We start from the raw sequence: 24,295 nt of genomic DNA, 5'->3' as shown, positions 1-24,295 counted from the left end.
CCGCCGCGGATTTATTTATTTCCCAAATGGTCTAAAAATGAGTTATTTAGCGTACTTTTACCAATTAATTCGCCTATACACAGACAACGACTGATTCGCTTATTTTGGACGATATGGGTCTTTTCTAGAGTCAGTGTGTTTAGTCTCACTATAGTCTGTGTAGATTACCCGGCGGTGTTGCTGCCCCTCCCGGGAGTCGCGGCTCATGGCTCTTCACAGACGGCACAGAGACAGCAGTCACTCCGCTGAACGTGTCAGTGTTGCTGCAGTGGTGTGAACCGTGCGGGCACTGGTGGTGGTGCTGAGTTCTGACAGCCGAGTCATAGCTTCTTCTTCTGAATTACTTTATCTTTGCCTTGGAAAATACATTTTGCGTTTTGCTGTTTCCCAAAACAAACCAGCGCGCGCTACTGTTTGCTACAAAGCGACTGGAAGCGGACGAGGTTTACAGACATACCAATAGTAGCCAATCATATGCTGATTAGGCCAGTTGCTGTATAGCCTACCTACCCGATCACCAGGGAGCAGCAACAACACACACGCACACGCACACACTACACACAAAATAGCCTTCTATATATATAATGCTGCGCACATATATTATATATATTTAAAAAAATACCCAGCATAATTTTTGGGAAGGCTAAGCCTTCCCTAGCCTTACACACCCGCCGCCTATGGGCACTGTACTGTAGGCATATAATACCTGCGGCTAGGTGAAAACAAAAGAAACCTGATTAGCATTTGAGTACTTTTAACACCTCTGAACAGCCTGCGGAGAGGTTCACATTTTCGGAATTTTGCGACGGAGTCACAGAGGGTCAATAATTCCCAGAAAATCTGTAATGTTAATATAAAATGTCCACGAAAATCTTCATGGGGGCTAAAAGGGGCTATTTAATTCTTCATGGGGGCTACAGCCCCATAGCCCCCACAGACTCGACGTCGTTGCCGGTAGCCCACAACAAATGGCATCAATTCAGAAGTTGTATGTATACCCAACATAATTACTGAGGACTGGAGAACAGCCTTATTGTTATTTCATAACAGTGCTTCATGAGTCCTGACTTCTGCAAGAGCAATATGCCTACATGTAATGTGTAGGCTATGCAATGAGCATATGAGGGATGTTATTGGCAATAGCCAGATAATAAGGAACTTATGTTATACAGTATTTTATTTTTATTTTATTTTATTTTATTTGCATTTTATATACACATGCATAATATGATAGTTCTTTCCATGGGAAAGTTGACAGTTAATTGTTGTGCCGGTAATGTATTTACATTACATATAATATGAATGTATTTATATTAAAAAACAAAAAACAAGAAACGGAAAAAAGTTATTAAAACAAAACACAAAAAGTACATACTGAGCAGAAATAAAAAAATGTTTTGGACAAAGCAAGGACATGGTACTATAGACCTAGTCATTTGAAATAAGAAGTAACAATGAAGAAGAAGAAAAAAGAGGTTTAGAAATCCACACATGACAATAATGGATGCCTATCATCCAGTTACCTACTCTGGTATTCAATTTACATATTACGTTTCTTTTTTATACGTATAGGTCAAGAGCAGTAGTATATCAGTGATAGGCTATTCATACAGTATTCTGTATTCATATCTACACACAATTAATTAAAAATAACAGCAGTATAGTACCTAAATCCAAAACATATATCCATATATAGATACCAATATGTCTAGACAGCTTAATAATGGTATAAACATATTACATTCATTGACATTCACAGTGTTGTTTTTGGCAGAACATTTCTATTTTAGTTATAGTCTTTGGAATGAAACTTAATTTAGTCTTAGTCACATTTTTGTCACCTGGAATGTTTTAGTGTTAGTCTAGTTTTAGTTGACTAAATATCATATTTTAGTCAACTAAATAAATCTTAGGTTGATTTAGTCAACTAAAATGGCTGATTTTGCTGAAAATAGCCGATCTACAAACTCACAATGTGTCGCAGCACGACACGTTGTGATCTTGCATGAAGTTGGTTTCATTCAACTTCAGTTGCATTGGTGTGGTTTACCTTAAAAAACGTTTGTCCCGACCTGACCCTTTGGTGTGGTTTGCACAGCATCTCTACAATCCGGTCATAAGATCAAAACAGACTCACATATCATGCTTATGTTTCTGCATTGCTTATTTCTCACCTCTAATGATGTTTTGGGGAAACACGTTTTAGTGTAGCTACTATTTCGCTGTAAATGAGATTGTGTTGCCTATTAGGCTACTTGGCCGCCATGAAAGTTACAACAAAACAAAAAGCTAGCAATGCCCAATGAGGCATATATAAATGTGATACAGAGTCAGTTGCTTGTGCTCCTAGACCATGAGCGCAACGCAGCCAGTAGCTGTTCCTCAGCCTACGGAACAGCCTCCTATACGGCATGTAGTACTCATACATGTAGCGTCCACCGTACACATAGGTGTAACCTATAGGGGATAAAGGGTTGCAAAAAAATTAAGTTATGTATCAGATGATGCCACGAACGAAGGTGCAACAAAAAAGATAGACAGGGAATCCATGTTGTTTCTCTCACACACACACACACGCACGCACGCACGCACGCACGCACGCACGCACGCACGCACGCACACACACACACACACACACACACACACAGCACTTGAAGCAATTGCTCCACCGTGATAATAAGAGATGCAGAGCATTAATTATTCCCCTACTTATCATATAATAATATTAATAATTAGGGCTACACACACTAACATTATCCTAACAGTATACTATACTGTACTTATAGACATATTTGATTTGCAATGCATTCGGTTAAAATAACTTGGTTCATAGGATGTGTCATGTTATGGTAATCACTGTGTCAGGGTGACCCACCTCTGTATTGGAAGGCTGCTGTCACCTTGCCGTCAACATATGGGAACAACTCATTCACTGGTTTGGGGAATCCCCTGTCCATCGTCTCACTGTCTTCATCGTAACTGAAGCAACACAAATAATGATGATGAGAATATGATTTACGGTTCTCATTCACTCATGATCAGAGAAATGAACAACATACTGTAGAACACATGTATCTGATACAATATCATGAAAATGTATACCGTCTTCTGAGCATACCTATAGTAGTTGTCACCAACAAAGAATAACGTCTTGCGTGTATGTTCATCGTAGAGGGCAGCATCGATGTTCTTTACATCTCTGCTGGGTAAACGGAAATGGGTGAGGTCTTTGGGGTAGCCTTGCACAAGATCATAGCCAGAGAAGGCCCATACTCTGCGACCTGGAAAAGAAAAGTACAAGAAGAGTTTTTAATGTGTAAACCTGTGTAGTGTACACTTCAAAATACACTAATGGATTGATGAAGTGCTGTAGGAAGATGAAGAGAATGCATGCCTTTAAAGAAGTAGGTTATGTCTGACTTATGACTCTCATAAGCCGCATCGATGCTGTCAGGCCCATTGGGCCAGTAGTTTGTGATGAGATGCTGCTGTGGTGGGTTGCTGCTCCGTGGGGAGCTTCGCCAGAAGAAGCTGATAATGAAACAAATAATGTCAGAGCATTACAGCTTAGCATCTAAGCCATGAGAAAGCAATGGCATTATTATGCTATTTTTCTGATTCTTGGTCATCTGAGGTGTATTATACCTGTCTTTGAAGAAGATCATTTCCCCTCGCAGCGTGGTTACAGCATCCAAGACCATGGTTGAGTCACATGCATCAGGGGTCGTGGGGGGCTCGGGTCCAGGCTTACCTGGGCTTACATCAGTATTAGCACCTGCAGGTCAAATCAACATAATATAGATAGCTGAACTTAAGTCCTGCAGGAATCCATTTTGGATTTGGGACATTTTATTTAACAAAAAATAATAGAAAAGAAAATGTTTTTACCATAGAGAGACTGGATACCATTAACGTCATCACGGGGCAGAACAAATCTGTCTGGGTTCATATAGCTGTAAGTGGGGTACATGAGAGCGCCAGGGTCATCAGAGTGGGATAGACCCAGCGAATGGCCAAACTCATGGGCTGCTACCATGAAGAGGACAAAACCTGCATTAAAGAAAAAACACAAAACGTATAGTTATAGAAAGACTCTGCTTGACACCGCAGTTATGATTACTGCTCTGTGGATTTGTCTATAGGCTATAATTGTCCACTGGTTAACAAACTCACCTCTGTTGGACTTGAAAGTGAATTTCTCACTATCATCAAAATGTGCATCTCCTCCGATGCCATTGGATGGTGCAAAGGCATGAGCTAAGGTGCCACCTGGCCCATCGAAGGGGTAATGATCACCATGCGCTTTAAACAAGAACATATTTATGTGAGCGACTGTTAATAAGAAATATAGGCCTAGTAAAATTAAAGCATGTTCAATCAATGCTATTTAAGTTGCTCCTAGGTCTACGGCTAACATACAGTAGCAGGGCTAGGATTCTCTGTGTTCCATTGTATATAGAAAAAAAGGGGACAAAGAAAGCTTTGGTGGGTCTGTAAATATCTTATGTCAAATATACAATGCCTACACACACACACACACACACACACACACACACACACACACACACACACACACACACACACACACACACACACACACACACACACACAAATCATTTATTTATGTCCACATAAGAGATACAATACAAGGACACAAATATTTACAAGGTGCTGTACAGAGTGCAATCAGCAAATCACGGACAAATACCCACACACCCTTCAGGGGTACAAGTAACAGTGTCTTCTCCATGTTTGGCGGCCCACACACACACACACACACACACACACACACACACACATACTGTACATATACACTAGTATCTGCTCTTATCCTGAAGTCAAACATTGTCACTGTCTAAAATGTCCTACAGTTCCACACACTGTCATCCTTATTCATTAATATGAATATTATCAAAGCATGCATACAACACAAACATAATTACAGTGGACTGTCTGTGGTTCATTTGGGGTATAGATTTGACACGTGGTAAATGAGTGTTATTTTCTACTTACAGTGGCTGCCAAATGAAATCATGATGTCAGCGGTGCCTCTATCAATCTTTGTGAATCTCAGAGGGGCATGGTTGGCCCACACTTTTAGAGCCCTCGCCATGGTGTCATCTATTTCAGACTTAGACATGTCAGGGGTGTAGTTCTCAATCCTGCGGGTCAGATAGAAAGATAAATGCACAGGCACACAGTTGTTTGTAAATGTGTCTAAAAGCGGAAGCTTTTGTATGTAAACTTGTCTGAACCTGGAAGAATCCCTAGTATTTATCCCACCTTGGATAAGAGGGGATGTGCATGTCTGTACATGTTTGCATAGATCCCTCACCTGTAGGTAATGTCCTTTGTCTCCCACTTGAGGTTTCTTCCAAAGGTGGTGAAACGAGAAAGTTTGACATCGGGAACACCACAGCGAGACTTCTTCATCAGCGCTATCGTCTCAGTGTCCAGCTCTCCAGTGATGTTAAGCCCAAAGAACCTCTGCATTTCACCAAGCTTGCTGGTCATTGGGTTGCCCCCCGATCTGGACTTTATAGGACCATCCTCCTCTGTCATGTTGAAGAAGTTCTTCAGGTAGCTCTGCAACACATATTACATAGATATGACAGATGGATATAGAGTGACAAGACAACAAACATGAAGGCAAGAATATGGATGCAGAAATTCTGTGTTGATTTACAGGAATACTGAGGTGAATCTGTGTATAAGAACATGATAATTATAGTGTCAATTAATCTCAAACGTATCATAAAAATAAAGTATATTGTAAGCTAGTAGATAGAGTAGATAGGCTACCTACCGTTGCAAAATCATCATCTTTTACAGCAATGTCTGGTATAGGCAGAGCATAAACTGCAGTTGCCAAGCTTAGAATGAACAGGCTGAAAGAGTTCATGCTTCTTGGTTATAGTTGCATCCTGAGTTTCTGTGGGGCAGGCAGGTCTTATATAGCCTACTCGTAAAGAGTTGAGCACCACCTACATGAGTCATTGAAACCAGAAACATGATCCATGTGGTCCTGTGGAGTGTGGATAATAGAGGAAGTGTTGATAAATAGGTTTTCCAGTGTAAAATGCTGTAATCATGTCCCCCCAATGAACGGTGGACTGTGCGTGGGCGAAACAAACATTTAACTTTTAACTAGATTTTCAGAGTATACTCTAGAGTCCCCGGCACTCAATAAATATCAAAAGGAGGAATGTGAACACAATTAAAAAGCCTTTACATTGTGACATGCCAACAAACAACATGTTTAGACCTATTAAGGCATGATGGATGAACACATCAGGTTGAAACATGTTGACATTTTTAATCTGAAAGGCTTTTATTTGTAGTTCTTGTAGTTATAGTCTTTTAATCAACAACTAACAAATGTGTTGCAATACAATTATACCGGTAGTTATACTATAAGTTTGGTTGACATGTTGATTTATGTCTAATTATCTGTACAATCCACAATAGTCAGCAATAGTAAAAGAAAAGAAAAAGAAAAAAATATTTTGTTTTCAGGAGGTTTTGAGCTGCCTGTCTGACCAGTACAACTACACACTTTTGTTACTATGTTTTCAGTATAGGGTCAATTTGCAATCCTCCTTGCTCAACCATGACAGAATATTTAATTTCATTCATTCATTCATTCATTTGACTTTGTTTTAACCACATTAACTCTGGCGTCCCTATATGGGCATGCCATTAAACAGTATGACAAAACTTTCATAAATATATATAAATACAGGTAGCCTACTACAACAAAAATATCTAAAATCTTAGAAAATATCAAAAAACGCATTGTCATTGTGAGCTTGTGAGTACATTTTATTGATGGCTTCTATTTCAGCATGCTAACTTTCCAGGAAGAGCAAGGCTGTAGTTTCTATATTAGCTTAGGCATTCTGAACTGTCCATAGCCCACCAATGAGAAACAGACTGAGTAGACAGAAAGATAAGGTTGAAAATGGGTGAAGTGCTCCTCCACACCTTGTGCCTACATTTTTTCATCTTTCATCTGCTTATAGCAGCTGAGTCGAGGAGAGATAACCCATTATTTTTGAAGCATAACTTAGGGCTTAAGAATGGTGGTTTTCACATTCCTTTCTTCCCCCACCAGGTATTTTTGGACCTCACCTTTAACTCCAGCCGTGGCTACTGCTGCTGGCCCAATTAAAACATGTTGTCTCATGTCTTTGCAAACAATTATCCTGTTTGGCCCCTTCATGGTACTTTGGCTTCATGCCAATGAATCATGTTACGCAGTGCAGTAAACAAATCCATCCATCTTCAACCGCTTTTCCGTAGTCAGGTCGCGGGGGCAACAGCTCCACCATAGAGCTCCAGACTTCCCTCACCAGAGCAACATTAGTACAGTAAACAAATCATCAATGATATTGATGATTTGATAACTAAACCCATAAAGCACAACTCAAAATTACACAGCAAGTTACTGGCCTGGTTAACCAAGCTATGGTTATAACCACACCAATACCAATCACATTCCATTCCTGAAATGTGATTTCAAGGGGGAGTGGTTAACCAGACTAGAATTTTACAGCATATTATGTAAGAGCAATACTTAAGACTATAAAGATTTAGCATCCATTAAACCATTAAGCATTCTATTTACACTTTATTACTTTATTCATGAAAAGATGAAGACACACTTCCCCAATGATTTAAAACACATTTTCCAACTGTTAAAACGCATTATATTTGTCATTTAGTAGTAATAAAGAAAATTATGCATTTTATTGTACGCTGAAACCATTTTAAATATCATCATCAAAATCAACTACAATTACAAGAGATTATGTTTTAATAAAATAATGCCATGATCTCTATCCATTTGATCTAAGAGTTTACCTTGCTTACTGTAAATCACTGTGGATAAATATTTTTTAGGTCACACTACCATTTGTATCCAATCAGAACAGCCCCAACAAAGTTAATTTATCAACACTATAAGGACGGTGTCAGGACGGTTTCGGGGAGAAAAAAAAACATCAAGGGAACATAGGGCTGACGAGGGAACATATACGTAAGGCTGGCCCAGTTGAACCTCTACATTGCTTTGACATCTGACCACAGGGGCACGTTAAATGCGAAAGGTTGAACCGTAGAATTACGCTTTTAATCATACAGGATTCACGTAGTTCAGAAAAAGGAGACAAATGTTTCTTTATTCTTTCTTATTCTGTAAAATGATCAATGATCTTTGAAATGACACCTTCCTCAAGATAGTAGTGTCCACAAAGGGAAAAAAAAAGTTAATGGTAAAATTATAATGAATTAATAACTTACCAGTAAGCTCCATTTCAAAAGTGACACATAACAGAGTTTTGTGAGATTGTGGAATGGCTATTTTCACTGTTTCTTGTATACGTTTTTATTTATTTATTTTTAAATTGTTTTTAGTTATGAAATTATTGTGGGACAATCTTTTCTTGGCTCCCGTTCACCCGTTCACCGTTCTCTTAAAATGGGTGGCAATGCTCAATGTATTGCCATTCTCTTATATATTTCTAGTGGCACAATGCCTAAAAAACAAGGCTGATTTACATTTGGAATAATACCTGGCATTGGGCCACAATTGAGGGGAATCTAAATGACTGCGAAAATGGCATTCCTCTTCCGTCATAAAGTAATTCGACACTAACACTTTCACCTGACCTCTGGCCTTAGATAAAAGGGCCAAAATGTGAATTATGGTTTATCCTCCTGTGTTTGAGTGCCAAGAAGCAGCAGACAATTGAAAAACAGAAGGTTCCGGATTCTTTAGCATTTTTCTTGCTCCAAGCCGTCTTTGAAGACGACCATGTATGGTGTGATGCCATCTTCACGGTAGTCCAGTAGGGCAACCATGCCTTCCCCAGTCATGGACTCTCCCATGAAGAAGTCGTAGTTCTTAAAGTTAGCGAGAATCTTCTTCACCTCCTCCTGGGCGCCTGCCATGAAGGGCTTCACTCTTTCTGGATCGCTCTCCGCCAGTCTTTGCTTGACCACCTTCATGTATTCCTTGATGTGAATGATGTAGCTGGCTTTGTCATAGTTAGTCTTCTGCAGTTTGTGGTTGAGGACTATGTCCACTCCACTGACTATGGAGCTCTCCAGGCCCTCACACATGTCCAGTTCACTTGGATCTTTGGATTCGTTGGCTCCCAGTAGGGCGCCATCAATATCACCCACTGACCGGCTGACCTGCTTTCCCTCGACCTCCATGATGACCCCTTTATCTATGATCCTGTAAACGTCTGAGAAGATCTCATCGCCAGTAATGAAATCCTTGTAGATGATCATGTTTGCTGTGGTTTTATCAAAAGATGATGTTCTCTTTCTTCCCTCGTCGAACTGCTCTAAGTCTGTATCGGGTGCGACTGTCCACAAAATATAGACGCGACATACCTATATACTATAGACATAACCATATTTAGACAACAGACATAACCATATTTAGAGAATGGATATGACCATGTATAGACAATAGCCTACAGACAGGTTGGAGAGATGACATTCCTGTGTCAGACAGTGTAAGTATTAGTATCTGGTGGGTGGTTGTTTCCGTTGGGGCATGCATGCCTCGTAGCAGAGTGTTGTTTTTTTACCCCTTGTCCAGGTTGTTTGTCAAAGCAAAAAAAATAAAGAGGAAAAAAGGACATAAATGGTCCATGAACTAGAAAACACAACAAAATACAAAACACTAGATCTATCTCCGTCAGGCCGGTTTCCCTACTACCCACTGTACCCAGAATACACTTACTGTATGTGGTGAAACACAATCTCCATCCCAGGCCTTCAGACTAATAATTCTCACAGTCAATATAAATATGTAGATTTTGCACTTTGTTTCTTTTTCTTGATCTCCATTCCCCTTCTTCCCTTTGTGGATAAAACAACACACTTTTACTTTGTAAATGTGACAATAAAGGTAATTATGATTCTGATTACGAGTCAGTCAGCTATGTTTACATGTTTACATCTTCATCAGAGTCATCCTCTTCCTCCAAAGAATCCTTGGCGTATTTCTCAGCCTCCTCTCTGATGTCTTTGGGAACCAGCTCGTGTCGTCCCTTCGTGACCTCTCCCACCCAGCTGAGTTCCAGTTCAAAGGCCTTGTCTTTGACCTCATCATGGACAATGTAGATAATTTTAGCAACCTCCTTCACCAGCTCCCTACATGTCAGGTCTTTCATCTGCAGTTTTTCAATCTCAGTCTTGGCCGCCTGCTTGGCTTTCCCAATGGCACAGCCCCAGTAACCATGAGAGATCCCAGAGGGGTCCACCATGAAGAGTTGAGGACCTTCATCTTTATCGTAAGAGCCCATGATGAAGCTGCAGCCGAAGGGCCTGACAGCACTGTACAGCGTGTAGGCGTGAACGTACATGGCCACTCTGTCAGACAGGTGCTTCAGAGGGATGTCATATTTATTGTTAGATCTGAAGTTAGAGGCCTCTTCTCTGGCAATCTCAGACAGAGCGCGAGCATCTGCCAGCAGACCCGCTACAGCCATGCCAACATGTCTGTCTATGTTGATGATGCGTTTGTTAGAACCTTTTTCGTAAAGTTTAGACTGAACCAGTTTCTCCACCCCAAACACAACCCCGTCTTTACAGCGAATTCCTATGGCTGTGCTGCTGTTCTCCACAGCCTTCATGGCGTACTCCACTTGGAACACCCTACCATCTGGAGAAAAGGTAGAGGCAGAGAGGTCATACCCTGAGCCAATAGAACTCATTTTGGTTGAAAATCCCTCAGTCGGTGAGCCAGCTCCTCCAGTGAAAACTTGAGGTGAGGTTTTGGCGTTTTGTTGGATAATCGGGAAAGAAGCCTGATTGTTACCCTACTGGGACGAGAGAACAGACCATTCAACCCTACAGGCCGCCCTTTTTATCTACCTTTGATGTCACTGTGATGTCACTTTTGATGTCACACTGAGAGGGCACGAAGGAACGAGGGGTTATGTAAAAAGAAAAATCACACCCGTGGGAAGTGAGGGGCACTCTTATCATCATACATCATCATGCATACTGGCCAATAAGAATGCCTGTTTTCTGTGATTGGTTAGCTGATTTGCCCGTTTACATATGACCCCTTCAATGTCAATGGTGTTGAATGTTTTGAATTAAATTTACGTCATATTTAGCGGAATTTTGACCTAATTTATTCGTTCAATATCAATGGCAAATCTTGAGACGTGCAGTGGGGACAAGATTTAGCGGATATTTGACCAGAATTCCCCTTTCATTGTCAATGTCAAATCTTGAGACATGTGGGGACAAAAGCTGAGGGGCTAGCGCCCCTCAAGAAATATATTATCACCTGTGCCTCAAAATGACTTTCTTTTATTACTAAGGCATATATGTATAGCCTATATTGAAATACCCGTAAAATGCTAATATATCCAATGAAATGCATGCCAAAAGTAAACTGTTAATATCTTTAAAATAGGCTGCCCTGCTGCCCATTTGATTTGTATATGAACAAATCAAATGGGCGTATATGAACAAATCAAACGTCCAATACGTCAGTCTTTGGTGGACCGTTATGGGCTTGGGAAATAACTGTCAACTTATTGTCCTTGTGTTTGTGTGTCTGGGCCACGTTATTCACAAATCTGTGCTCCGTGGCCTGCAATTGAGAGGGTTGCAAAAGACAAATGCAAAGAAGTTTTCTAAATAATGTTTTGTCTCAGCTATTATGGGCAGTCTGTCTATCTGGAGAAGACAATGTTTCATTAATCCTTGAGTGGCTAACAGGGGAGGGAACAAATCCTTTTTTATATACCGGTAGTCATCAATATATGCTATATATCTGTTTTCCACTGTTTTAATTAGCATGTGCAGCAGTTGTATCTGGTTTGATGTAATGTAACCTTCTTCTGAGGAGTGTTTGGATCTATTATGTATCACACTTTTTATGCAGATCCAAATAAAATAATTCAAACGTGTGAGTTGATTTCATTTTGAGTGTCATTATTTTACAATTAATTGTAACACTCTCTTAGAGCAAGTCCTTGTTTTTCTCTGTTCCACCAGAAGATGGTGCCAGATAATCTGTTTTCAAAGGGCTGCCAATAAAAATACAGTTGAACCTTAGGCACAGTAAATACTAAATAGCCAATTATAACAGTCTAAATTATAACATTATACTAGATAATAAACCACAAGAGCACTTTGAATCCATTATAGTTTGCATTTAATTTTCAACATTAATTTTGACATAGGCATGTTATTTTTATAAAATCTTAAAATCATGTAACAATATAAATTAGATTTGATGAAAATGTATATAATAATGTGACTGATAAAATAATAATGCTGATACATTGTCATTCACAGGGCCTTCTTAAAAGACTCAGATGATCTAATAGTTATTGCAACGCAGGAAGTATCTGTTCCTCAACACACGGAACAGCCTCCCACTCCTCAGGCTGTACTCAAACATCAGAGGTCCACTGTACACATAGGTGAAACCTAGGGGACAAATGCAAAGAATAAAGTTAAATATCAGTGGACATGGACACCACTAATGAAACAGACAGAAATAGAAAGACAATGCGATCATGTCGGTGAAACACTGTTTTGTACTAACAGCACAAAATTGATATTGGTCATTTAGGTGATTTTCTCATTTCTGTACGCTTTGCTAGACCTAGCCATATAATACATGCTTTATCTGTACAGTATGCATGCATTGTACCGTATGTACTATGTATTTATCCCTACATGTCGCCATGACATATCAGAAGCTGGGGAAGTAAAGGTGAAACTTAAGAAAGTGTGAATGCTGGCTCATAGTTTAAACTCTATGAACGTTTAAAAAAAAGTTACTGTACTTACCTAAATAACTATTGCTAAAAGTTGGGCAACGAACATCATTATTAGACATTATGTGTTGTTTAAATATCACCCACCTCTGTATTGGAAGGCTGCTGTCACCTTGCTGGTCATGCCTGGAAGCAACTCATCCACCAGTCTGGGGAATCCCTCATCCATCGTCTCACTGGCCTCATCGTAACTGAAGCAACACAAATGATAATGAGACTATGATTCTCTATTCTTAACTCGTTCAGTATTAACTCTGTCCCAACTCTGTCTTCTGAGCATACCTGTAGTAGTTGACACCAACAAAGAATAACGTCTTGCGTGTTGCTTCATCGTAGAGGGCAGCATCAACATTCCTTACATCTCTGGGTAAACTAAAACTGGTGAGGTCTTTGGGATAGCCTGGCACAAGATCGTAGCCATTGAAGGCCCACACCTCATTACCTGGATAATGATTATAGAAGTGTTTTTAATGTGTGTAAACATGTGTATATATGATTGAGTGCTTTGAAGATGAAGAGAGCTTGTACCTTTAAAGAGGTAGACTCTGTCTGACTGACGACTCTCATAAGCAGCATCGATGTTGGCAGGAGCACTGGGCCAGAAGCTTGTGATGAGACTCTGCTCAGGTGTGACTCTCTGTGGGTAGCTTCGCCAGAAGATGCTGACAACAGATAATGCCAGAGCATTACAGCTTAGCAATTAAGCCGCTAGAGAATATAATGCTTTTCTAATGCTGTTTTCCAATCCTTGCATTTCAGTCATATAGTGTTATACCTGTCTTTGAAGAAGAGCATTTCCCCTCGCAGCGTGGTTACAGCATCCAAGACCATGGTTGAGTCACATGCATCAGGGGTGATGGGAGGCTTGGGTCCAGGATTGGTGGGGCCCACATCAGTATTAGGACCTACATGTAAAATCAACATCATCAAATATAGAGAGCTGAACTTTTGTGTAAGTCCAGGGAAATCACTTTTGGAGATCAGGTTATTTTCTTTAAACAGGTCACATTAAATATTTTACCATAGAGAGACTGGATTCCATTAACATCATCACGGGGCAGAACAAAGGTGTCTGGGTTCCTGAAGTTGTATACGGGATACATGAGAGCGCCAGGGTCATCGGAGTGGGATAGACCCAGGGAATGGCCAAACTCATGGGCTGCTACCATGAAGAGGACATAACCTGCACGGGAAAAAAAACACATTTCAGGTCTGCTGTTGATACTGAGGGACAAGGAATTGTAGTTGTTCATTAATTGCCAGAAAAGAAGAAAGGTAGTGGATAGAATTACTCTGTATAAATGCCCTCAGGATAACAAACCCACCTCTGTTGGAACTGAAGGTGAACTTCTCATCTTCATCAAAATGTGCATCTCCTCCGATGCCACTGGATGGTGCAAAGGCATGAGCTAAGGTGCCATCTGGACCATCAAAGGGATAGTAATCCCCATGATCTTTAAACAAGAATGTTACAGTATGTGAGTGACTCAATCAATGCTTAAATTCTCTCACTCTTAATCATAACAACACAAATCATTTATTTGGGGTATAGATTTGACACTTTACTTTTTGGTAAATTAAAGTTATTTTCTACTCACATTGGCGGCCAAAGGAGATCATGATGTCAGCGATGCCGCTGTAGATTCTTGTGAATCTCAGAGGGGTAACATTGGCCCACACTTGCAGAGCTCTCTCAATAGAGTCATCTACTTCAGACACAGGCATGTCAGGGGTGTAGTTCTCAATCCTGTGGGAGAGATTAAATGAAAACAATGTGAATTATTCTAACAGTTTGTTGTGTCTTAAACATGCCTGTAAACCTGGAAGCATCTGTCACTATCTATATTTGTGAGGCTGTACATGTGTCCGAGTTCACATATACATGTATAGGTCTCCCACCTGTAAGTAAGGCTGTTTTTCTCCCACTTGAGGTCTCCTCCAAAGGTGGTGAAACGAGAAAGTTTGACATCGGGAACACCACAGCGAGGCTTCTTCATCAGCGCTACTGTGTCAGTGTCCAGTGTTCCAGTGATCTGAAGGCCAAAGAACTTCTGCATTTCACTGAGCTTCCTGGTCAGTGGACTGATTCCCCGTCTGACAGTGGGTCCGTTTTCCTCTGTCAGGTTGAAGAAGTTCTTCAGGTAGCTCTGCAACACATTACATTACTGGTTAGATATGGACGGGCAGAATAACATATCACATGAAGGTCAGTCAGTGGGTCACAAATTCTGTTGATATTATGTCAATACTGAGCAGTGAGCACTGTCTATAGTGTCTAACAATTAATTTAAGACGAGACTTTACATATAGTTGTCTTTATATTAATACTGCGGTATGTACACCATGAAGATTAGGTTTAACTTAAAATAATTTTGTCATAAAGAACACCAGTAGTTCTAAATAGTTTTAAGGTACAGAACGGTTACCTACCTTTGCAAAATCTTCATCTTGTACAGTGACTTGTGATATTGGCAGCAAATAAACGGTGGCTCCCAAGCTTAATACAATGCATAGGCTGAGAGAGTTCATGTTTGCTTGGCTGGTTGGTTGTGTTCCTGTGTGACAGGCATATTTTATATACATGATGACCAGGAGAGTTGAGCAACAACTACTTGAGTCATTGAAATCAGAAATTTCCTAAATCAATGACAGAGGACGTTTTGATGACTTAACTAAAGTTATGTTGACACAGTAATGACATGTGGTATGTGGTTTTATCTGTAGTGCTACACATAATTATATTGAATCATGCACGCGTGTGTTAATGGAGGCGGTTGGCACTGCTCAAAAAGATTAATAGTGTAAAACTACAATTTAGTAATGGTTCTTTAATGGCTGGACAGACACTGAAAGGAATTGCACAATATATTGCCATAAGTAAGGTGACCATCAACCAACATTGTGAGAAACCCATACTTGAAAGATTGTGTTGTAATAGGAATTTAGTACACACAGATGGTAAATTGATCAATGCTTTTTTTCTCAAGTTTACTGGACTATTGCAGCGCCTTATTTACCAGCATCCTCAAGAAGTCAAGAAGCTTTTATTGTATTGAACAATTACATCTTCGTTCTCATTATAAATGGTTGCACTTTGCTGATTCTGTTGTTGTCAATCATCATTATCATTCTTATTTTATTTATACTTTATTACTTTATTAACAAATACTCTACAGTATGCAGTAATAGTATTTGCTACCAAAACATTAGCCTGGCTAATAAGCCAGACTAATATCACACAATATCATCAGGCTGATTCGGTCTGGCTTATTAGCCAGGCTACCAAAACATTCCACTGATGTCCACTATTAAATAAAAATCACACCCGTGTGAAGTGAGTGGTGCAACTCTGTGTGGGGGTCCCCGGAACTTCCAGACCTACAGGAATGCACCCAGGGTGCCGGCCCAGTTCTGGCGAGCCGCCCCATGTCCGAAACGGTTGAGAAATGATAGTTACCCACACGGTAACTCTGTCATTTCAGAGTTACCGTGTTGTGTGTGTGTGTGTGTGTGTGTGTGTGTGTGTGTGTGTGTGTGTGTGTGTGTGTGTGTGTGTTAGGCTGCACAACAGTGACACTTGATGAAAACCAACCAAATGCTATTTTCGTGCTCGGACACAGCCAGCCAGGGACCCAGGGACACAGCCAGAGACACCCTATATAGCTGTACTGTACTGTACTGTACTGTACTGTACTGTACTGTACTGTACTGTACTGTACTGTACTGTACTGTACTGTACACTGGGTATTTTTGCTATTTGATGTAGCCTACAATGAAGTAGTGTACATAGAGTTTAGGTGGAAAGTTAACATAGCCCAGACTTACAGGCTGATTTAAAATTATTCACACCTGGGCTGGCCAGGGACTACTTCTGAAAACTAGCGCTCAGGCTAATTCCAGCACATTTACAGTAATGATTATTAATATGCTCAGTCTCTGAGAAATACACTGGAAAAAAACAAAACAAAACTCATGCAACACTATCTATGAAATCACTGCATACTTACTTACTGTACCATGAGGCAACGATCGACAACTGAGGAAAGGTAGTGATGTCAACATGATTTACTCAAAAAGGATATGGCAAGATATAATAAGTGAGGAAATTGTCGAACATTATAGTACGCCTACTTCCAAAGAGTTACCAAATATTTGTGTTAAAAACAGATGTCAAAACCTATTATTGATTTCAGTATGTTCTATGAGTAAAAGTCCATCTCAATTGATTATTTATGTTCTATAATAATAATAATAACTAGAAAAGTCACAATTTTGAAAAATTGCAGTGTGGTTGCCGCAGTCTGGATGTGATAGTGACCAATAAAAGATTAAAGGCTGCCCGCAGGCTCTGAAATAATTTGCCCAATTCACATCAGAGCTGCCCAGTCCATCATAACTTTTAAATCTTTGTTAAGACCCACTTATTCTCCTTGACCTTAGTGTCAGCTGAGGGAGCCCTGTTTCATTAGTGCTCACAGAGGGGTGCCCTGGCCCTGGGTGCTGAGGTGTAATCCATAGAGCAGGTTCTCCGTAGGCCAGGTGTAGCTAATCAGTGCTGCTGTTTACTCAAGTAAAGAATTTGAGTACGTTTTGCACCACTGGGCAGAGTAAATCACTTTACACACACAAGTGTCTTTCTGTCTGTCTGTGTCTGCTGTGGTTATTTGTAGGCTGTGTTGTAAAGCAAGTGGTTCCCAAACTAGCCGTCCCTAGATGACATTGTGATTGTGATTTGGATTGGACACACTCACACACCACACAACTGATTAAAATGAGTAATTGACATCACCAGCTTCCTCTGTGTAGGCTACATATGACATTTTCAAGTGACAATTATTAACACGCAAGGACTAAAAGGGTATGTATTTATTGACATGTGGGAAAGTTGAATTGTTTGTGTGTTACCTGTCTCTCGATCTTCTGCGGTCCCGAACCTCTGAATGACATCACTTTCTAGTCTGGACAGAGCAGAACCAACTTAAATTCGGCTTTAAAAGTATGTAGAGTATGATTCAACCCTAAGCAGCCCAATTAGCCCAGAGTCACCCACGCTAGCCAGGACAGCAGTCCAGGCGTCCCATCTCTGAGAGGGGCCGGGAAGGAGGGTGGAGTTGGTCACTCTGGGGAGGTTTGTGGAGGTGTTTTTATTATTATGTGTATGGCAACCCAGCTGTTTCAGTGTCTGTTGTTTTGGCTTGGGGGCTTTAGCTGCAACCTTTGGTGTTTTCAGTTTGATGTTGCGAGCCCCTGCTTTCTCCAAAGCCAAACCAATTCACCATTCACATGGAGGCCATGTTTGATATTTGCATTTAAAAAGCAGGGTGGCAATGGCAAAATGGCTGCCGTGTGAATATGGTCTATTTATGGGACTCTGAGCTGGGTGTGTGACTGCACTGCACACCTGTTGTGACAGGAAGGATAAATCGGTCATCACCACCATGCACATTCATGGGGAGCCTCTGTCATAACAATTTACTACTGATCTTGCCCCTCTGCAATAAATTTGTTTGAACATGTTATTTACTTGAAGAGCCATAATGTATTACAATTGAGTGAATGAAATAAAGACGCAGTAGGCTACGGCATGACTCATGACATGAGCACTGCACAACGGGCATGAAGTGGACAGTATAATTATTTAACATAAAGAGGACAACTATTAGTCACATGGTGTTATTCACAAGACAATTACGTGTTATAGTGTTCTTCCTCTAAGCCACAGTGGAAGTACACTAGCCCAGAAAAAGGGATCTATTACAAGAGAGCATAGGCCTATTCATAGTCTGGTTTTTACTCACCATATCACCAGATTCACCAAGTATGGCCATCAAACATTTGCTTAATTTGTCAGTATCTTATGTAATGCTGTTTTCATAGTAATGGTGCCAAACTTTCACAGACTTGCACAGCTTAAAGTGGACATTCTATGCTTGTCCCTTTTTGCCCATGGAGAATCCCTGTTGTCATATGGCCAATATTGGCCACATGGGCATGCTGATATTCCCTTATGAGTTAGAAATAGAATGCATAAAGGAACACTGAGGATTGGTGTAATACTGCAAATGACATGGATGATATGAAAGTGTCTAAATACAAAATCACCTCAGTGATGTCTGCATAATGTGATACGTAGTGAGTGATACATAATGTAGCCTATATGTTTCCTTTTCGTGATGTAGGCTTGGATCATGTGGATGTATGGCTCCAGGTTCAGGAATCAATAAGACTATCAGTATCAGAAGTATAGCTCTCAAAAGATGAAAAGGCAGCAGTTAAGTAGTAAATGTTTTATTGTTTGTCTATCCAGCACATGTGGAAGACACTGACTTACAGTACAACTACAATGCAGTATACATTTACTTTAGGTTTAATACAAAACACATTAAAAGTTACTTTTATTATATTGATTGTACCATGTTGTTTCATATGCATTATATACACAGTATATTAGTAGCCTATATTGCAGTGCATTCATATACATCTTTAGATTGCACTTATTTCAGAATAACAGCAGCATTATAAATAAACAAAATTGTATGCTCACCTAAAAAATTGTAAATACATTAAAAAAAAATACTGTAACTTATATTTAACTTATATTAAAAAATAACATCTGATAAAAATGAAAATGTAAACATTCACTGTCATTCTATGTGCCTTCTTAAAAGACATGAGGTCAGCAGGTCAGATGAACTAATAGTTATTGCAACGCAGAAAGTAGCTGTTCCTCAGCACACGGAACAGCCTCCCACTCCTCAGGCTGTACTCAAACATCAGAGGTCCACTGTACACATAGGTGAAACCTAGAGGACAAATGCAAAGCAAAAGTAAAATATCAGTGGACACCACTAATGAAACGGATACAACTAATGAAACTGCAACAGACAGAAAGAAAAGGCGAGTGGATTTTGCGCAAGAAGTCATTCTCAAGCTGCACACACTTTTTTTTAAAGATTTGTTTTAGGCTTTTCTGCCTTTATTGATCATCAAGTGAAGATTGACAAGAAAGAGGGAGAGAGAGAGAGAAGGGGAGAGACGCGGCAAAGGTCGTCATGAATGGGACTCGAACACGTGAGTCCCAACACATACTATGTGGCATGCGCCTGGACCACTTGGCCTGCACACATAGCTTTGTTTTCAAACTGAGCTACATTGCCTAACTAACTATCAATAGCTAAAGATTGGATATTGAGGCCACATCATTATTAGACATGTCTAATAGCAGTAAATATCACCCACCTCTGTATTGGAAGGCTGCTGTCACCTTGCTGGTCATGCCTGGAAGCAACTCATCCACCAATCTGGGGAATCCCTCATCCATCGCCCCCCTGGCCTCATCGTAACTGAAGCAACACAAATGATGATTTGACTATGATTTTCTATAAATTGTTCAGTAATGAACTCTGTCTCAACTTCTCTGCATACCTACAGTATAGTATACCTATATAGTATAGCATACCTATAGTAGTTGTCACCAACAAAGAATAACGTCTTGCGTGTTGCTTCATCGTAGAGGGCAGCATTAACTTTCCTTACACCTCTGGGTAAACCAAAACTGGAGAGCTTTTTGGGATAGCCTGGCACAAGATCGTAGCCAGAGAAGGCCCATACTTTATGACCTGGGGAATAATAATAGAAGAGAAGAGTTTTTAATATAAACACGTGTACACTTTAAATAATTGAGTGCTTTGAAGATGAAGAGAGCTTGTACCTTTAAAGAGGTAGACTCTGTCTGACTGACGACTCTCATAAGCAGCATCGATGTTGGCAGGAGCACTGGGCCAGAAGCTTGTGATGAGACTCTGCTCAGGTGTGACTCTCTGTGGGTAGCTTCGCCAGAAGATGCTGACAACAGATAATGCCAGAGCATTAGCCTACAGCTTAGCAATTAAGCCGCTAGAGAAAACAGTGTTATTCTAAGGTTGTTGGCTGATTTTCGGTCATACTTGTCTTTGAAGAAGAGCATTTCCCCTCGCAGCGTGCTTACAGCATCCAAGACCATGGTTGAGTCACATGCATCAGGGGTGGTGGGGGGCTCCGGTTCCGGCTCAGGGAGGCTCACATCAGTATTAGGACCTGCAGGTCAAATCAACATAATCAAATATACAGAGCTGAACTAAGACATAAGCCCAGGAGAACTAAGACATAAGCCCAAAACAGATAATATTAAATCTGGGTGGGTTTGTTTTACCATAGAGAGACTGGATGCCATTAACATCATCACGGGGCAGAACAAAGGTGTCTGGGTTCCTATAGTTGTATACGGGGTACATGAGAGCGCCAGGGTCATCAGAGTGGGATAGACCCAGGGAATGGCCAAACTCATGGGCTGCTACCAGGAAGAGGATATAACCTGTAAGAAAAAAACACAAACATTACAGTTCTGCTATGGATCTACTGTGGGACAAGGAATTGCAAGTTTTGAGGGACAGCTTTTGACTCCACACGTCTCATATTTGCCAAAGGAGAAATTAGGTCATTATGTCCGTCAAATTTGACGTAAATTTGTGGCTGGCAACACAAACATTAAACGCCATTGACAATGAAGGGAAAATGTACGTCATATGTAGATGAGCAAATCGGCTAACCAAACATATAAGTTCAGTTGTTCATGAGATAATGTATGACGATGTATAATGATAATAAGAGCGCCCCTCACTTCATACGGGTGTGATATTTGAGGGGCACTAGACCCTCCTATTAACAGCCTTTGTCCCCACACGTCTCAAGATGCCATTGACAATGAAAGGGGAATTCATGTCAAATGTCCGCTAAATCTTGTCCCCACACGTCTCAAGATTTGCCATTGACAATGAACGGAGAAATTAGGTCAAATGTTCGCTAAATATGACGTAAATTAAACATCAAAACATTAAATGCCATTGACATTGAAGGGAAAATTTACGTCATATGTAAACGAGAAAATCAGCGAACTAATCACAGGCAACAGGCATTCTGATTGGCCAGTATGAGATGATGCATGATGATGTATGATGATAAGAGCTGATAATTCCGCTAAATATGACGTAAATTAAACATCAAAACATTGACATTGAAGGGAAAACTTACGTCATATGTAAACGAGCAAATCGGCTAACCAATCACATGTCGGTGGGAGTGTTTGGTCAATAAGGGACCACCTTATGTAGCAAGTTTTTAAAATAATTGCCAGTAAAGAAGAAAGGTAGTGGATATAATTACTCCTTATGAATTCCCTTGGGTTAAAAGCTCACCTCTGTTGGAATTGAAAGTGAAGTTCTCATCTTCATCAAAATGTGCATCTCCTCCGATGCCACTGGATGGTGCAAAGGCATGAGCTAAGGTGCCATCTGGACCATCGAAGGGGTAATAATCACCATGCGCTTTAAATAAGAACATATTTATGTTAAGAAATAGTAGCACCATTAAAGCAGTTTCATCCATGCTATTTCCTAGTAGTTCCTAGGTCTATGGCTAACAGACAGCATCAGAGCTACGATTGTCTGTGTTCCATTGTAAATCAGCACTGAACAACAGCAATCATTTATTTGGGGTGTAGATTTGGTAAATTAGAGTTATTTTCTATACTCACATTGGCGGCCAAAGGAGATCATGATGTCAGCGATGTCGCTGTAGATTCTTGTGAATCTCAGAGGGGTAACATTGGCCCACACTTGCAGAGCTCTCTCTATTGAGTCATCTACTTCAGACACAGACATGTCAGGGGTGTAGTTTTCAATCCTGTGGAACAGATTGGAAGATAAATGTGGAGACACATACAGCAACTATGTTGTTACTGTAAACATGTCCGTAAAGAATTAGTACATGTGTGTCCGAGTTCACAGTGGTCTCCTACCTGTAGGTAAGGCTGTTTTTCTCCCACTTGAGATCTCCTCCAAAGGTGGTGAAACGAGAAGGTTTGACATCGGGAACACCACAGCGAGGCTTCTTCATCAGCGCTACTGTGTCAGTGTCCAGTGTTCCAGTGATCTGAAGGCCAAAGAACTTCTGCATTTCACTGAGCTTCCTGGTCAGCGGACTGATTCCCCGTCTGACAGTGGGTCCGTTTTCCTCTGTCAGGTTGAAGAAGTTATTCAGGTAGCTCTGCAACACATAACATATGACTGGTTAGATATGGATGGGCCAGATAACACATCACATGACGGTCAATAAGTGGATCACAAATACTGTATTGATATTAGGTCAATACTGAGTACTGTTTAGAAGAGTAAGATGATATCTTTATATAGTATATTATAGGTCTAAAGCTTGTAGTTTTGTATAGGATTAGGTAATATTTTGTCATAAAGAATGATCTATTGTAGAGATACAGAGAGGATACCTACCGTTGCAAAAGCTTCATCTTGTACAGTAACATGTGATATTGGCAGCAAATAAACTGTGGCTACCACGCTTAGTAGAATGCACAGACTGAAAGTGTTCATGTTTCTTCGTTGATTTGTTGGTCGAGTTTCTGTGTGACTGCCAGGCGGGTCTTATATACACATGATTAGACCATGCAGGATAGTTGAGCAACAACTACCTGAGTCACCAAACATTCCCTATGATGGCAGAGGATGTTTGGATTGATGATGCAGCTGGTTTAACTGTTATATGATTAGATTAGATAAGAGCAAGCTGTATGATCCACGGAGGAAAAATCAGATGTCAAAGGTAAGAGTCAAGAACTAAACCATGATAAGAATATATATAAATAATAGAACACTAAGCTGCTTGCCCTAGATAACTGCCAAGGATCTGATTGAATTAATTATTATTATTTTTTGTTATCAATTTTTCTTTCATGAAAAAAACAGAACAATTGAATTCTGGCATTATGAATGAATAAAAAAAACACACACAAATACAGGATATAATGTATAAACATAGTAAACATAGTTCATTCTATGACCAAAACTGAACAGAACTAAAGGAAAACTAAGAAACAAAAACAAACCCATGCACCCACCCCTCCCTCCCAGGACCAAAGATGTCACACATTTCTTACCATTGTGTAAAAAGCAAAAAAGGACTATATCCTAATTTTAGAGGGATTTTATCTGCAATGTTAGACCAAATATTAACATTTTCTTCTTTAGCTCCATGTAACGTTGCCCTGATTGAGTGAATTATTGAACGTAAAAAATGTAAACAGTCTCAGTAGTTGAACAGACGACAGCAAGGGTTTCAGGCCAAAAACATATTGGCATGCCCTTGGTGTATCTCACAATACGGTGCATGCACTCCTACTGTAGCACTGAGTCCAATTTGTTTGGCTGTGGCCAGGCTTGACTTCTTAAATCAGCCAGCCCACACTTTTATATATTTTTTACGTTTATATATTACTGCTGTTTTATTTGAAATGTGGTGGAAGGTAGGGTAAGTGATATACCCTATGATATAACGTACATTAACGATATACTGTACCTGTGTGTGTGTGTGTGTGTGTGTGTGTGTGTGTGCGTGCGTGCGTGCGTGTGTGTGTGTGTGTG

General features: G+C 40.2%; 4 protein-coding genes across 4 annotated transcripts; all 4 read right to left on the bottom strand.

The window, feature by feature from the left end:
* Nucleotides 1–1,209: 1,209 nt before the first annotated feature.
* On the bottom strand, nucleotides 1,210–15,368 carry LOC308327581 (uncharacterized protein). The gene is made up of 20 exons (XM_080781104.1): nucleotides 15,255–15,368; nucleotides 14,724–14,971; nucleotides 14,423–14,571; nucleotides 14,150–14,278; nucleotides 13,846–14,007; nucleotides 13,600–13,729; nucleotides 13,353–13,486; nucleotides 13,107–13,266; nucleotides 12,912–13,015; nucleotides 12,379–12,471; nucleotides 5,807–5,859; nucleotides 5,336–5,586; nucleotides 5,014–5,162; nucleotides 4,174–4,302; nucleotides 3,889–4,050; nucleotides 3,646–3,775; nucleotides 3,395–3,531; nucleotides 3,119–3,281; nucleotides 2,876–2,979; nucleotides 1,210–2,457 (listed from the first exon to the last, which is right to left on the bottom strand). The coding sequence occupies exons 1-20, from the start codon at nucleotides 15,351–15,353 to the stop codon at nucleotides 2,252–2,254; spliced, it is 2,892 nt and encodes a 963-aa protein (XP_080637230.1). The 5' UTR covers nucleotides 15,354–15,368; the 3' UTR covers nucleotides 1,210–2,251.
* LOC308327132 (translationally-controlled tumor protein homolog) lies at nucleotides 8,776–9,297 on the bottom strand (the record flags this gene model as incomplete). Its single annotated transcript, XM_080780313.1, has 1 exon — nucleotides 8,776–9,297. The coding sequence occupies one exon, from the start codon at nucleotides 9,295–9,297 to the stop codon at nucleotides 8,776–8,778; it is 522 nt and encodes a 173-aa protein (XP_080636439.1).
* Nucleotides 9,963–10,733, bottom strand: LOC308327131 (proteasome subunit alpha type-3-like; the record flags this gene model as incomplete). Its single annotated transcript, XM_080780312.1, has 1 exon — nucleotides 9,963–10,733. One exon carries the CDS (start codon nucleotides 10,731–10,733, stop codon nucleotides 9,963–9,965), a length of 771 nt encoding a protein of 256 aa, XP_080636438.1.
* A 3,816-nt stretch (nucleotides 15,369–19,184) lies between the features above and the next one.
* LOC308327158 (collagenase 3-like) lies at nucleotides 19,185–23,259 on the bottom strand. Its single transcript, XM_080780370.1, has 10 exons — nucleotides 23,150–23,259; nucleotides 22,660–22,907; nucleotides 22,396–22,544; nucleotides 22,058–22,186; nucleotides 21,016–21,177; nucleotides 20,771–20,900; nucleotides 20,536–20,669; nucleotides 20,284–20,443; nucleotides 20,064–20,167; nucleotides 19,185–19,627 (listed from the first exon to the last, which is right to left on the bottom strand). The coding sequence occupies exons 1-10, from the start codon at nucleotides 23,246–23,248 to the stop codon at nucleotides 19,518–19,520; spliced, it is 1,425 nt and encodes a 474-aa protein (XP_080636496.1). The 5' UTR covers nucleotides 23,249–23,259; the 3' UTR covers nucleotides 19,185–19,517.
* Between the last annotated feature and the right edge of the window lie 1,036 nt (nucleotides 23,260–24,295).

Source organism: Protomyctophum bolini (genome assembly GCF_963924005.1).
Source record: "Protomyctophum bolini genome assembly, chromosome: 13".
Classification (NCBI taxonomy): domain Eukaryota; kingdom Metazoa; phylum Chordata; class Actinopteri; order Myctophiformes; family Myctophidae; genus Protomyctophum; species Protomyctophum bolini.
Note: the sequence above shows the minus strand (reverse complement) of the source record. Positions and strands in the feature narration are given on the sequence as shown.

What these genes read in the sequence shown, in the direction of transcription:
- LOC308327158 (XM_080780370.1), bottom strand. Translation starts at nt 23,248, where the DNA reads ATGAACACTTTCAGTCTGTGCATTCTACTAAGCGTGGTAGCCACAGTT. An exon ending in AAAAACAGCCTTACCTACAG is followed by an intron (nt 22,545 to 22,659) that starts GTAGGAGACCAC and finishes TCTGTTCCACAG; the next exon opens with GATTGAAAACTACACCCCTG. An exon ending in ATGCTCTTCTTCAAAGACAA is followed by an intron (nt 20,670 to 20,770) that starts GTATGACCGAAA and finishes ATCTGTTGTCAG; the next exon opens with CATCTTCTGGCGAAGCTACC.
- LOC308327581 (XM_080781104.1), bottom strand. Translation starts at nt 15,353, where the DNA reads ATGAACTCTCTCAGCCTATGCATTGTATTAAGCTTGGGAGCCACCGTT. An exon ending in TGGAATCCAGTCTCTCTATG is followed by an intron (nt 13,730 to 13,845) that starts GTAAAATATTTA and finishes TTTTACATGTAG; the next exon opens with GTCCTAATACTGATGTGGGC. An exon ending in GTTGGTGACAACTACTATAG is followed by an intron (nt 2,980 to 3,118) that starts GTATGCTCAGAA and finishes GTGTTGCTTCAG; the next exon opens with TTACGATGAAGACAGTGAGA.